General features: G+C 42.9%; 1 protein-coding gene across 1 annotated transcript in view; it reads left to right on the plus strand.

Moving 5' to 3' along the window:
- LOC137426980 (hemicentin-2) overlaps positions 1-15,682 on the plus strand; it is an 86,561-nt gene that overhangs the window by 31,662 nt on the left and 39,217 nt on the right. Inside the window, exons 5-7 of the mRNA XM_078778792.1 lie at positions 1,175-1,480; positions 1,931-2,215; positions 13,294-13,578. Of these exons, the coding sequence (XP_078634918.1) occupies positions 1,175-1,480; positions 1,931-2,215; positions 13,294-13,578 (876 nt within the window). The remainder of the gene's footprint in view (positions 1-1,174; positions 1,481-1,930; positions 2,216-13,293; positions 13,579-15,682) is intronic.

Consider the following 15,682-nt stretch of genomic DNA (forward strand, 5'->3'; position numbering starts at 1 on the left):
TCAGACCCGAGGAAGGCTCGGCTTTCACTTCCTTTGTATTGCGCTCGCTACGACACACAGCCCTATGATGATCTTACCTACCACTAGAAAAAACGTTGCTGACCACTGGCCGAAAGCCACCTGCAATTACACTTCATTTACATCATACCTTCCAAGTTAAAGGTCAAGGTGAAATGGTGGTCTGAAAAAAAAAAAGACACTTTTTTTTTGTCATCACTCAATTTTGCTAATCTGGAATCTCAAAGACAACCTTGTCTTCCAAGATATTGTTGAAACAGAATAGCGTACCTGCACTGACGTTGGGCAACTGATGTTTGTTTGGTTCGAGTGCTTGACCTACTTTTTTCGGATTGACTGAATGAACAAAAACTTTTTTGATGAAAACTTGAATAATTTTCCTACTATTTTCATGATGTTGCGTTTGATGGATAGATTGTAGATGACACATTTTCTTTACACTCTATCCCTAAATGTTAAATTATCAAGGTCATGTGGTGGTCCAAAAAAAAAAACAGCCATAGTTGAAGCCTTCCAATTTTTTACCAAGGGTAAGTGCATGGTGGGGTACACCATCTTGATCATAGAAAGTCCTCAAAGAAAGATCATAGAGACACCATCTTGATCAAAAAAATCAACCATAGTTGAAGCCTTCCAATTTTTTACCAAGGGTAAGTCGTGGGCGATCGTCAAGGGTAAGCCCGGACGGAGACTTGCCATTGATGATCGTTTTGTGATCGCAGATAATTGTACGCCACTCATTTTCCTATTCCATCCCCAGGTGCTGCATGACGTCATCACCGGGCACCAAAGAGGGCCCGGCGATGACGCTCGCTGAAAGGAAGTACTCAGTTTTCACTCCGGTTTCTCCTTTTCTTCGTTGTTTGTTTGTCCGGGCAATATATCAGCCATCCTTTGGGCTAGGAAGCTGAAATTTCGCCGCAATAGTGAGCACGTGCTTTGGCAAAAGTAGTATTTGCATTTTTGCAAAATATATGCATTTTTACATATGCATATAGACACACAAACATATATATATATATATATATATATATATATATATATATATATATGTATGTATATATGTATGTAGGTATATATGTTGCAGGACTAGCACAAGTATATTATGTCCCACATTGTATGTTATTGCAGTAACTATGATCACATGGTCCCACAGTGCGTCAAAAGATCCTGGATGTCTGGAGGAAGTTTGTGAACTCCAGCACATCATGGAAGCTCTTGTGTGAGGTCGAGGCCAGGCCGAGACCAAACATCACCTGGTGGAACCCACAAGGTCTTTTAAATGGAAGCGAGATCCAAATCAATCTAAATGAGCAAAATGGATTGCAGAAAATCATCAGGAGTTATCGCATCACTGGAGAAGTTGCAGGAGGAAACTACAGTTGTCTTGTGCAGAACCAACACAGTGCAGCAAAGGAATTTGTTTTTGCCAAACCACAGATTTTGAGTTTGTATAAATCACGTGAGTGACAGAGGACACAGTAAATATAATTTAACATAAAACATGGCATTTATCTTCACTTATCATTCCCTTCAGCTTGTTTTGCCACCTCTTCCTGTAAACCAATTTCTGTTATTTCCTTCAAATATTCCATTTAGCTGGAAAAGTAGACTTTCTGTGAGATCAATATATTTCTCTCATTTCACAAAAACTCTTTGGTCGTTTTCATCTCGTTTCCACATCCACATTCTCATTCGTGCATTCTCTTCCATAGGCCTACACAAAGTCTTTGAATTGTTGCCATGAGACTGTATTGTTCCAATAAAAATGTGCACGCAATGTTTATGACATCAAAAAGTGAGAAACCACATCACATTATACATCACAAGGCATATACGAGCCTATACACACACAGCTTATCATATTGTATATATGTATTGCATCGGAACTTACCATGCCACATTCCCACAGTGCATCCAAACATCCAGGAAATCTGGAGGGAGATCATCAACTCGGGCACCACCTGTATGTTGTTCTGTGAGGCAGAGGCCAAGCCGAGACCAAACATCAGCTGGTGGAATCCACAAGGACTCCTCCTAAATGGAAGTGAGATCATCATGAGTCCAAATAACCAAAATGAATTACAGAAGATCATCAGTAGTTATAACATCACAGGAGAAGATCCAGAAGGGAACTACAGCTGCCTGGTACAGAACCAGCATGGAGCGGTGATTGGATATACTTTCTACAAATCACGTGAGCCACACAACACATTTACCTATATTATATTAAAATATGGGGTTTGTCTTCAGTCTTCATACGGTTGTTTGTAAAGGTATGTTTTCATGGAAGTATAATTTTCAATTTACCTGGAAAAGTGAACCTCATAGCCAGATCAGGACTCTTTGATCGTTTATAAGTCACCTGGAACGAAGTTCAGGGGAGCTTATGCGATGGCGCATCGTCATTATGTCCGTCCGTCAGTCTGTCAGTCCGTAAACACTTGAAACGTCTTCTCCGAAACCGCTGATGGGATTGTGACCAAATTGGGCACAAATTATATTTGTTGTGTTGTGACTAAAGTTTGTTCACGACATTTTAAAAAATCGGGGTGTAAGTGGGTCTACCAAGGGTAAAAGTGCATCCATGTTTGACCCCCCCCCCCCCTCCACCTCCCCCACCCCCCCACCCCCCAAAATAGGAATTTGCTTTTTTGTCTGAAACTACACACAATATTTCGATGAAACTTTACCACAACATATCAATGTTTGTTCCTGGCATTAGAAAAATTGGAGTCTGAGGAGGTATACGGTGTTGGATGTGGGAAGGGGGGAGGGGGAGGCTGTGCAACATAGAAGAAACAATGCATCATAGGGCTGTGTGTCGTGTGAAGGTACAAAGGGGCGCCCTTCATCTGGCAAATAAAATACATTTACTTCTTCATGCAGCTGTATGAATCAAATTGGCACCCCTTTATATTAACTTTATGAGAGCATTACTTGGTTCCTCCTCAGAACACAAGGGTAGTATAGCATGCACACGAGATTTTTTTGAATGTCCCTTCTTTTCTATTGTTTGACATTTTCTATAAGCTATGGAATGTCCCTTCTTTTCTAGAGTTTGCTCATGGCACATACCCTTATATAATGGGGCCTTTTCTATGCCCCTGGCATTTTACCCAATAATACATATATGGGAGCGTACGCTGGATCAGCACGTCACTGCATCCTTGGACAACTCCTCAGCACCATCCCAACACACACCACTGTGTGTGCTACGGAAAGAGGTGTTTTTACAGCAGCCGGAGTGCAAATCCTGCCACCAACGTCCTTGAGATAGGACCCAGTACCCCGGTACTCATTTCGCCGACCTCCAAAGGATGACAGGCTGAGTGCAGAACAACTGACATTTATGAAACGGTTCTCTGACGACATCCAAATGGAATTTGTCCGAAATAAGTGTGCCAAGTGCACATTCGTGCAAGGTAGACCACATATAGAGGTGCAAAACCAACAAAAACGGACAACATAAAAATCGACCCAAATACAACAATACAAGGGCTAAACAATGAAGCATCTTACACCCAAATACCTTGGAGTATAAGAAGGGCACCAAATTTGTCATAAAAATGCACAAAACCATTACCAAAAAATACCTGCGTAGACTCACTATCCACAAAGTGTTCTACAAAAATCAGTGCATTCCAAGAATGTACCTGCCGAGGAAAGAAGGAGGTGTGGCCTGATGGAACAAAATCAAGAGCACAGAGCGATGACTGTAGGATTAGCAGAGTACGTGAAAAGCTCAACAGACAACTGAATACAATTTGGGAACAAGCATGAACACAACACACCAGTAAAGGTATCACTAACTCACCTTGCAAAAAACTTCCAACAACAGGTGTGATTGGAAGATGTCACACACCAAACCAAAACAGCAACAAATACAGCTCCAACAATTGCAAAAAAGACAAAACGAAAATACGAGTTGAAACAAGAAAGAGCAATCAGAGATTGCAGACCCTCACCAGGATGTGTTTTCAGTGGATTTTAAGGCTTTTGTGTTAAAAACAAATATGGTGGCGGAACCACGTGATTGATGACGTCATTATGAAAAAATTCTCCACCAATTTATCCCTAGATGATGCTCAAGAAATTTCATCTTAATCGGATGAAGTTTTGTACTTGTTGAATTATGACGTCATAATGGAAGCACCTATGCCATCATCATTAACATATTTTATTCCCCATGGAGAGTTCTTTACAATGAGCCATGTCTCAATTTTTTCTATGCAGACCTTTCAGAGATATAGAGGTGCAAAGTTTTTTTTAGTTTTTCAAAGATGGCCGCCGAACCACGTGACCTATGACGTCATAATTATTATTTTTTTCGCCACCAATTTATCCCTAGATGACGCTCAAGAAATTTCATCTTGATCGGATGAAGTTTTGTACTTGTCGAATTATGACGTCATAATGGAGGAAGGTATTACATCGTCATTAACATATCTTATTCCCCATGTGGAGTTCTTTACAATGAGCCATGTCTCAATTTTTTTCTATGTGGCGCTTTCAGAGATATAGAGTTGCAAAGTTTTTCGGCTTTTCCGAGATGGCGGCCATACCACGTGACCTATCACGTCATAATTATCATTAAAAAATTAAACAGGTGACGTTGCACCTATGGTGGAAATTTCCTGTCAATCGGACCAATGGTTGCTGAGAAAATCATATTTATTCTGTGTGGACAAACAAACAAACAGACAAACAAACAAACAGACAAACAAACAAACAAGAGGACGTCATGCGTAGCACGATACTTGCAAAATCCGCTCTCCCCCAAAAGTTTTCCAATGATACATGATGGCCTATGTTGACCTTTTGGCCTATGGTGACCTCAAAAATACTTGGTGGTTGAATTCAGTAACCAGATATGCAAGTCCTCTTCAAATTTCAAGTCAATTGGATGAAAAATGAGGATTTTAGAAATTTGGCCTATGTTGACCTTTTGGCCTATGTTGAGCTTTTGGCCTATGTTCACCAAAAATATAATTTGTGGTTGAATTCAGTGACCAGATATGCAAGTCCTCTTCAAATTTAAAGTCAATTGGATGAAAATTGAGGATTTTAGAAATTTGGCCTATGTTGACCTTTTGGCCTAAGTTGACTTCAAGAATACTTGGTGGTTGAATTCAGTGACCAGATATGCAAGTCCTCTTCAAATTTCAAGTCAATTGGATAAAAATTGAGGATTTTAGAAATTTGGCCTATGTTGACCATTTGGCCTATGTTGACCTCAAAAATACTTGGTGGTTGAATTCAGTGACCAGATATGCAAGTGGTCTTCAAATTTCAAGTCAATCGGATGAAAATTGGGGATTTTAGAAATTTAGCAAATTTGGTGACCTTTGGCCTATGTTGACCTTTTGACCTATTGACCCCAACACCAATAGGCTTCTGGCTGTTGACCAACTCTACCATTTGGGGAAGTTTGGTGAAGATCGGTTGAAAATTGTGACCTGTAGGCCGGTGACAAACAAACAAACAAACAGACAGTCACAAACACAACCGACCAATATACTTGAAAAATCTTCGATTTTGCAAGTAACAAGAAGACGTCATTCAGAGCATGATACTTGCAAAATACTCCCCAAAAAAAAGTTTCCATTGAGACAGCAAATTGTCCATTTCATGAAGATTAAAATTTACGATCTTGATCAAAGCTCGGGTCAACAGGATGAAAAGTGACGATTTTTAAGTTGAAAAATGATGATTTTAGAAGTTTCACCTTGAGTTGACCTTTGACCTTTGACCTCAAAAATTGTTGGTTTTCCTATTTAGTGACACAATTTGCAAATGCCATTCAATTTCCAAGTCGATCAGATGAAAATTGATTTTGGAAGTTTGACCTACAGTTGACCTTTGACATTTTGCCCTCAAAAATAGTTGGTTTCCCAATTCAGTGAGGCAATATGCAAATGTTGTTCAATTTTCAAGTAAATCGGATGAAAATTTATGGTTTTTCAGATGTAAAGTGATTGTGGAAGTTTGACTTTGAGTTGACCTTTGACCTTTTGACCTCAAAAATAGTATGTTTCCCAATTTAGTGACTCGATATGCAGATGCTGTTCAATTTTCAAGTCAATCGGTTGAAAATTGATGGCTTTTTAGATGAAAATTGATGATTTTTAAAATTTGGCCTTGCGTTGACCTTTGACCTCAAAAATACTTAATTTCCCAATTTAATGACTCAATATACAAATGCTATTCAATTTTCAAGTCAATCGGATTTGAAATGGCGATTTTAGAAATTTGACCTCCAGATGACCTTTGACCTCAAAATCAATAGGCTTCTCAATTGGGACGACGTATACAGCTTGGTGAAGTTTCGTGACGATCGGTTTTGAATTGTGACCTGTAGGCCGGTGACAAACAGACAGACAAACAGACAGACAGAACCATAAACGCAACCGACCAATATACTTGAAAAATCTTCAGTTTGCAAGTAACAAACAAAGAGACAAACGGAACCAAATGCAATACCCTCTCCTCCTGCGAGGGTAATAATAGGTTCTACAAGGTAGAAACCGAAAGCTTGAGTCACCTCCTATCTGGATGTAAAAAAAACTCATGCCAGAGCAGCTGGACACCCAAAGGCAAAACAAGGTATGTCAAGTAATCCACTGGCACATGAACAGAAATTTCAATATACTCGTTCCACAAAACTCGTGGAAACATGAACCAAGGGCAATCATTGAAAACAAGGACATAATGCTCATTTATGACCTGATGATCCCATCCAGCGTGAACATAGAAAACAAAGCATTGCGACCGGACATAGTACTCAGATACAAAATGGGAAATACAGCATTGTTGATTGAGATATCAGTACTCAGCGATTTTGGAGCGCCTGAATTGTACCAGTGATCATTTTGGCAATGGGAATGATAAAGAAGAACCTTACATAGATCTTTAAAACCATCCCTGGGGACATTAACACAAACGAACTACAGTTGGACGTTATACAGAGCTCAGTGACGATCCTGAAAAGAGCCCTTGGCACAAAACTGTGAGAACAACACAACTTCACAAATTAACCCATGACTCGCAAACTTTCACAGAAACGGGGGTGGATACTTCAGGTCCTGGGAGGACGCCGTTCCACCTTGTAAAACTCAAATTATGGAGATATAAACCAACAACACACATACATACACTCATATATATATATATATATATATATATATATATATATATATATATATATATATATATATATATATATATATATATATATATCACTATTTTTGTCTTTGAGGTATACACACACACACACACACACACACACACACACAAACACACACACACACACACACACACACACACACACACACACACACACACACACACAGTTCATCCATCCAATTATATTAGATATTCACGGTACTTATCCCACCAAATCTGTGAAGGTACGAATTTCTTGTTTCTTAACATATGACATGTGCATGACACATAGTTGGTCTGATTTTTTCCGCCTTTTCTACAGACATCGTCACAATTCACCCTTTCTATGGACGACGCCATTGCTGGATAAATATAGCGCTTGTTGTGAGAATACTGGCTGACGATTGGTTGGGTGTAAATACTACTACGCCACGCGACGAACTCACTGCACCCGCGACGGCTACGCTATAAGAAAATAGTGGTGATTATAATTAACGGAAATTAAGTAGTGTTTGGACAAAATTCATGATTTAAACTTTTTCAATTGATGAGAAAATGTGTTTCTTAAATTTATTCAAGCTAACATAAGTTCCACCCCTCCAATGGAATGAAACTGAACGAAAGCTCAGACATGCTCCTGGCCTAAAAAAAAGGTCCAAGTGCTGCAAAGCTCTAAATGGTCAAGGGTCCATGCTGTAATGGGTCAAAAGCATCTTATGGGTTCTACGTGGTCTCTAATGATCTTCGGGGTGTTTATGTCTTCAGGGTGTTTTGGGTCCTCTGTGTCTTCATGGTCATTGGACTATTTTTGTCTTTGAGGTATTTTGGGTCTTTTGGGTCTTTAAGGGTCTTCAGGTTATTTTGGGGGTATTCAAGATATTTTGGATCTTTTGGATATTTTGGGTGTTTTGCGTCTTTTGGATTTTCGGGATCTTCTGGGTGTTCAGGTTGTTTTGGGTCTTCGGGGTCTTCGGGGTCTTTATGGGTGTTTGTGGTATTTTGGCTATTCGGGGTATTTTGGGTCTTTGGGGTCTTTAAGCTTCTTTTGGTCTTCGTGGTCTTAAGGGTCTTGTGGGACTTAAAGGGTCTTCAAATGTCTAAAGGGATCTCGGCGGATCTCGCGATCTTGAGAGATCTCGCGAGATCTTGGAGACGGCGGCAGGGATTTTCGAAGCTCCACACGGTCTCCACGTTTTTCGAAGCTAAGTCTGTTCACAATTGTATTTTGTCGAAACTGTATTTATCTTTCGGTGTGTGAAGTTATTGTGTGCAACTTTGGTTGTTTCTCGGTGTTTATCTTTCATAAATTGATCGTCTGTTTGCCGTGTCGTGTCTTGAGGCCTTGTACAGTGTGCACTGTACAACCTTGAGGCTTTGTTTTTCTCTCAGCGGTCCGTCTTTTGTGATCCAATAACTTTCGTTCTCTGTATTCCCAGTCTTTTCACCCATAGCCTACTTCCTTGTGTAAATCTCAACTCAAAAAAAAAAAAAAAAAAATTCCCTTCTCTGTTCTCATTCGTTTATTCATTCTTATTCGTTCGTTCGTTCTTCGACCACGTGTTTCTCCCCCATTTCCCCAGATAGTTTTCACTCATTAACCTTCAATGTTTACACTTTCCCCTCAAGTTATGTATTCCGTCATATTTTATAACACCTTTTTCTTCTTCTTCTTTAAAAGGCTGCTTTCGACTTGCTCACCAAATCAATTCATCCCAAAAAAAATATCCATCTCCTATAGTGCCTTTTTTCTACATTCCCTAAACTCTCCTGCACTCCATCCTCCATCCAGCGTCCTTAAACGTATTTTTAACTCGAAGGTCACAAGAAACTCATTTTGCAATAAATGTTCGTTTCCCATAAATCGTACACTTTCAAAAATCCAATCTCACCCCTCCCCTCCAAATCTTCCCCATAACCCCTCCCCTCCAAATCTTCCCCATCACCCCTCCCCTCCAAATCTTCCCCATCACCCATCCCTTTCAAATCTCCCCCCTTGCCCCCTCCCTCCTAAACTACCCCCTCACCCCTCCCCGCCAAGACGCCGCCTCGCCCCTCCCCTCCTAGACTCCTGCCTCACCCCTCCCCTCCAAATCTCCCCCATATCCCATCCCTTTCAAATCCCTCCCCTTGCCCCTTCCCTCCCAAACTCCCCCCTCACCCCTCCCCTTCAAATCTCCCCACCCTCATTGCTTCTCAATTTCCCCCCTCTCACTCCCCCTCCTCAAAGCGTCCTCCCCGCTTCTTCCCCCTTCAAACTCTCACCTCCATCTCCCCCAACCTTCTGCCTCGCTCTTCCCCCTCCTCAAATAACACCTCATTGTGGCTCACCCAATCACCATCAAACCTTTTGTCCGCCCCATCCTTCCCTTTCTCCGAGCTATTCTGAAATCTCTGACACACCTTCAACAGCTCTCCCTACCTCTTCCACCTCCTCCACATCTTACCCTACCCCTCCTCCCCCCTGTTCTGTATCTGATGCTCCCCCTTCCTCTTCATTAACGGTATGGACCTCAAACATCCGGGGCCTTCGTTCAAACTTAACTGATCTCTCCATACAGGTTGCTTCTGTCAAACCAGACGTGATCTGCTTAACAGAAACTTTCCTCCTTTATGATGTCTCTGATTCCATAGTATCTCTCCCGGGCTACTCCCTCCTCCGGTATGATAGACCTGAGCCTCGTCCTGGAGGCGGGGTTGCTATCTTTATCAAAAACTCTCTTCCTCACTCGCCCTGCACTGCACTCTCTCCACCTCACCCCCAGGAATACCTCTGGCTACGGCTTCCCCTTCGCTCCCACCTCTTGTTCATATGTGTGTTGTACCGTCCACCAAACAGTGATGACTCCATCTACATCTCGCTGTCTGATGATATGGACCAACTTCTATCTACTCATCCCAACTCTCTCTTCCTCATATGTGGTGATTTCAACTGTCATCATGCCAGTTGGCTGGGTGTGGGTACCTCTCTCACCAGCCATGGCTCCTCAGCAAAGGACTTCTGCGACTCACTGGGACTGACACAATCTGTCAATTTCCCGACCCGGATCTCAGTCAACGGAACATCTTCTCTTCTGGACTTGGTTATGACTAACTTCCCTGAAAATGTCTGCTGCTCTTCTTCTGCTCCGATCGGATCATCTGATCATGTCCTTGTTAAAGTGGACATCTCTCTGACCATCCTCAGGGAGCCTGCTCAGCGTCGACGAGTCTGGCATTTCACTCAGGCCAACTGGCACGGTCTTCAAGCAGCCATCAATCATCTGGACTGGTCTCCCATCTCTACCACCTCTGACATCAACTCATCCTGGGAATTCTTCCAAAGTAAATTGCTCTCTCTCATGCACAGATTTATCCCATCTCGTCTTCAGTTGTCATACCCTTCCTCCCGTCCATGGTACACGGAATCTTGTGGTGAGGCTGTTGCCCAGAAACAACTTGCCTTCGTCTCCTGGAAAGCAAATCCAACGGAAGGAAATCTCATTTCCTTTCACAAACAAAGCCCGAAACAAGTGTGTGTCCACCCTCAGGAGAGCCAGGAAACAATATCTCTCCGTTCTCAAGACCGAACTCTCTTATCTGTCTCCCTCTTCCAAATCCTGGTGGCGTCTGGTCAAATCCGTTTCTGGTGTTTGTTCCCCCTCCATCCCCTCCCTTACCTCAAACGGCTACACAGCTGACTCCGCACGTGAAAAAGCTGAATGCCTCAACTCTGTGTTTGCCTCTAAATCTTGTGTCCCAAACCCATCCCTCTCTGTACCCACCATACCCAGTCGTACCCTGCTGCTCCTGGACTCCGTGTCCTTTCCTCCTGACAAGGTGGAAAAGTTTCTGTCAACCCTCGACTCTGATTCTGCTACTGGACCCGACGGCATCAGCCCACGGGTCCTAAAATCCTGCTCTGCTGCTCTATCTCACCCTCTCTCTGTTCTCTTCACCCTCTCTTTTGCTCAAGGTCAACTGCCATCTGCTTGGAAATCAGCCAACATCACCGCTTTGCACAAAAAAGGTGCAAAAACAGATCCTAGCAACTACAGACCAATCAGCCTTCTCCCAATTATCAGCAAAGTCATGGAATCCATCATTGCTTCTGATATGAAATCTTTCCTCTTCTCCAATGGCTTGATCTCTGATCATCAATTTGGTTTCAGACCAGGTCACTCTACTCTGGACATGCTGCTTCTGCTGTCTCAACAATGGATGGAGGTCCTCAATGCCAAACAGGAAATTAGAGCTGTCTCCCTCGACATATCACGTGCCTTTGACACGGTCTGGCACCCCGCTCTGCTCACCAAACTCTCCTCCTTTGGTATCCATGGAAATCTCCACGCATGGCTGGCGGACTTCCTCTCTAGTCGTCGTCAACGTGTGGCCCTGAATGGGTTTCTCTCATCTCCTCTTCCTGTTCAGGCTGGAGTTCCCCAAGGCAGTGTTCTGGGCCCCGTGCTTTTTCTGGTCTTCATCAATGATCTCTCTGACTCTCTCGAAAATCCTCTCTATCTCTTTGCTGATGACTCCACTCTCTGCCGCTCCATTCCTCTTCCCTCAGATCGGCAGTCTGCTGCCTCCTCACTCTCTGAAGACCTGGACAAAATCACAGACTGGTCAAACAAGTGGAACATGTCTTTCAATCCTGACAAATCTCACACTCTTACTATGTCTCTCCGAAAAGATCGACTGGACAACCCTCCCATCTACTTTCTCAACAATCCTCTCCAAGAAGTTCTGTCGCTCAAGATTTTGGGTCTCACTATCTGCCATGATCTTTCTTGGGAAAACCACATTTCCAAGCTGGCCTCCAAAGCCAGTCGCCGACTGGGCATCCTCCGTCGTGCGAAGTCCTTCCTCGGCACACCTGAGCTCCTCACCACATACAAGGCTTTCATCCGCAGCTCAATGGAATACTGTTCTCCCCTATGGGCCGGTGCTCCTGCCTCACACCTAGCTCGGCTTCACGCTGTTGAAACCAAAGCTTTCAGAATTATTGGAATCTCCCGCGATGAAGCTATCTCTGAGGGCCTTTCACTCACTCACCGCAGGCAGGTAGGTGGTCTTTCTGTCTTCTACCGACTCCTCCGGCCTTGCACCCCCAGCTCTCTCTGTGCTCTGTCCCCCAAATATTCCTACAGGTCGCACAAGATCTGCCAGCAACCCTCTGATGGTTAAACTGCCGAAATCTCGGCTCTCTGCTCACCTTCACTCTTTCATTCCTCTTTTCTCCCGCCTCTGGAACAAACTCCCTCACTCCCTTCAATCCCACTCCTCCCTCCAGGTCTTTAAAACAGCTGTTCACCACCATCTCTTATCTTCCCCCATCCAAAACCTTGATCTTTTCTACCCCCGCTAATTCACCCCAGATCCACCTTGTTTGGAATTCCAACTTCTTTCCTGGAAGTCCTGGCAGTGTCCATATGTTTTATACCTCTCCCACCGCCCCCTTCCCACGCCCCCCCCCCCCCCAAAGCCCTCGCCCTCTCTCAGATCTCTCGATGTCTCCATGTCTCTCGGTCCCTGCTCTCAAATGTTGTGTTTGTGTCCTTCCCCCTCTCTCCCCATCTTGTCTACCGCTCCCTATGTTATATGTTTTATGTGTCGGTTTGTCTTTCTGTGTGATTAATGTTCGCTCTTTCACGAGCCCTCGACCTTGTATACAACAAAAAAAAAAAAAAAAAAAAAAAAAAAAAAAAAAAAAAAAAAAAAAAAAAAAAAAAAAAAAAAAAAAAAAAAAAAAAAAAAAGGGTCTCAGCAGTCTATAGGGTCGAAAGGGATATATTCCAACAGTACGTAATTAATAGATATATGGTCACATGGCTTCACCGCCTCACGGCCCGTGTTTTTCGGTTTTCTATATTTTTGAAGAAGAAGACGTTTTGGTCACAAATATACATACATACATACATACATAATACATACATACATACATACATACATACATACATACATACATACATACATACATAACCATATATGTTTGCTTCATTATAATTAGCAATAATAATAAATTTAATTTCCCTTTTCGAATACTTATGGGTGGCACTGTATATCATACAGATTACACGAATATATTATTTTCCACATTATATGAAATTATATGACGAATGTGCCGCCCCACAGTGCATCCAAAGATTCTGAATGTTTGGAAGGAGTTCATACCTTCCAGCACCTCCTGGAGGCTCGTCTGTGAGGCCGAGGCAAAGCCAGGACCACAGATCACGTGGTGGAACCCACAGGGACTCCTCCTGAATGGAAGTGAGACCATTGCGAGTCCAATGAACCAAAGTGAATTTCAGAAGATCATCACTACCTACAATATTGCAGGAGAAGATCCAGAAGGGAAATACAGCTGCGTGGTGTGGAGCCAGTACGGTACAGCGAAGGGACACGTCGTCTACAAATCACGTGAGAAACACAAATCATGGATTTTGAGTTACTTCATGCTGCAATCAGGAAAAACACAGCAAATAAATTAACATAAAACGTGGAGTTTATCTTCACTTATTATTCCCTCCTGATTGAAGAGCCAATTCTTCCTGTAAATCAAATCCTGTTCTTTCCTTGAAGTTTTTTTTCCATTTGTCTGGAAAAACGAGACCTCACGTCAGAACAATAACTTTGCTTTCTTTAACATCGACCATTTGGTCTTTTTTTTATCTAACTTTCAGGTACACCTTCTCTTCGCATTTGCTGCTTTGTGTATAATCCTTTCATGGACGTATGAGTTTGATTTTTACAATAAAAAGTATAAACAATGCATCATCTAACATATAAAGCTGTGTGTGTGTTTGTGTGTGTGTGTGTGTGTGTTTGTTTGTGTGTGTGGTGTGTGTGTGTGTGTGTGTGTGTGTGTGTGTGTGTGTGTGTGTGTGTGTGTGTGTGTGTGTGTGTGTGTGTGTGTGTGTGTGTGTCGTGTCGTGTCGTGTCGTGTCGTGTCACGTGTCACGTGTGTGTCGTGGGTTTTATCTTTTCCCCAGGCTATAAGCAGCTTGTCTCAACTCGGACCAAGGTACAAGAGGTTTATTAAGAGATACGGATAACATGCATGTGAGGAAATCGGCGCATCGGCCAGTAACGCCATTTCAGGAAAATAACATCACACAGCCAGCCCCAAGATCAACTCAGGGCATTTCAACTTACATTCGTCTTTATATACTTTCTTTAAAGAACACGGGAACTGAAACATGTCCTTGGATACACATACTGTCCTTGGGAGCAAGATCTGGCAGGCAGGGAGCTCATGGGGAAGGAATGTCGCCACAAGGTCAATTAAGGATGTTTATCAACAGCTTCTCAAATCGAGACAGTCAGACCTTAGCTTTGAGAGAGAAATGGGTCATACTACCCCCATTAGTCTGGATTCAACTAAAATCCCTTGAAGGTGTGTGTGTGTGTGTGTGTGTGTGTGTGTGTGTGTCTGTGTGTGTGTGTGTGTGTGTGTGTGTGTGTGTGTGTGTGTGTGTGTGTGTGTGTGTCTGTGTCTGTCCCCCTTAATAAGGCTAGGTTTTAAAGGCGTTGAGTAGTGCTTTAGGAGGGGTTTGATTGAGTGGGGGGGGGGGGGGGGGGGGGGTTAAGGGGCAATCTTTGAACACGACTGTGTGTCCACCGGTTAAAAGACCTAAAAGACTCCAAGAACCCAGAAGACCCCAAATACCAAATGGACCCCAAACACTCAAAATACCCAAAGACCCAAAATACCCTGGAGACTGTTAAAGACACAAAAGATATAATGAAGACCGAGAAAACCCCAAGGACCCAGAAGACCCCAAGGACTCTGAATACCCAAAATAACCCGAAGACCCAAAAGACCAAAAAGGCCCAATGAACCCCAAACACCCAAAATACCCCAAAGGCCCAGAAGACTGAAAAGACGCTGAATACCCAATGGACCCCAAAGACCCAAAAGACCCAAACAACCCCAAGGACCCAAATTACAAGAATGACCCAAAATATCCCAAGGACTCAGAAGAACCCCAAGTACTCTGAAGATCCAAAATACCCCAAAGACCCAAAAGACCAAAAAGGCCCAATGAACCCCAAACACCCAAAATACCCCAAAGACCCAAAATACCCCAAAGACCCAAAATACGCTGAAGACCCAAAAGACTGAAAAGACCCTCAAGACACAATGGCCACAAAAGACCGAAAATATCCCAAGGATAGTAAAAGAGCTTGAACACCCAAAAACTCCCAAATGAACCAGAGGACACAAAATACCCTGAGGACTCCGAAGACCCAAAAGAAGAGAAATTATGTCTCTTACATTGGAATTGTAGATGGTGGCTTGCAAACCGAGCCTCAAGGTCGGTGTATGGAAGCGTTTTTTTAAAAAATCACAATAAATACAAGGCACATGGAGGTGACATTTGCTGAACGTGACGTGCAAAGTGCCTAGAGTAAAATGAGTGCACATTTACTCGAATAAATAAAGATGATATAAGCAACCCTGACACTAGGCCCAGACTTCGGCATGCTCACGCTGCTGTACCGTCAAAAACTGTTCCACCCC

Source organism: Myxine glutinosa, chromosome 5, assembly GCF_964187855.1.
Source record: "Myxine glutinosa chromosome 5, kmMyxGlut1.1, whole genome shotgun sequence".
Classification (NCBI taxonomy): domain Eukaryota; kingdom Metazoa; phylum Chordata; class Myxini; order Myxiniformes; family Myxinidae; genus Myxine; species Myxine glutinosa.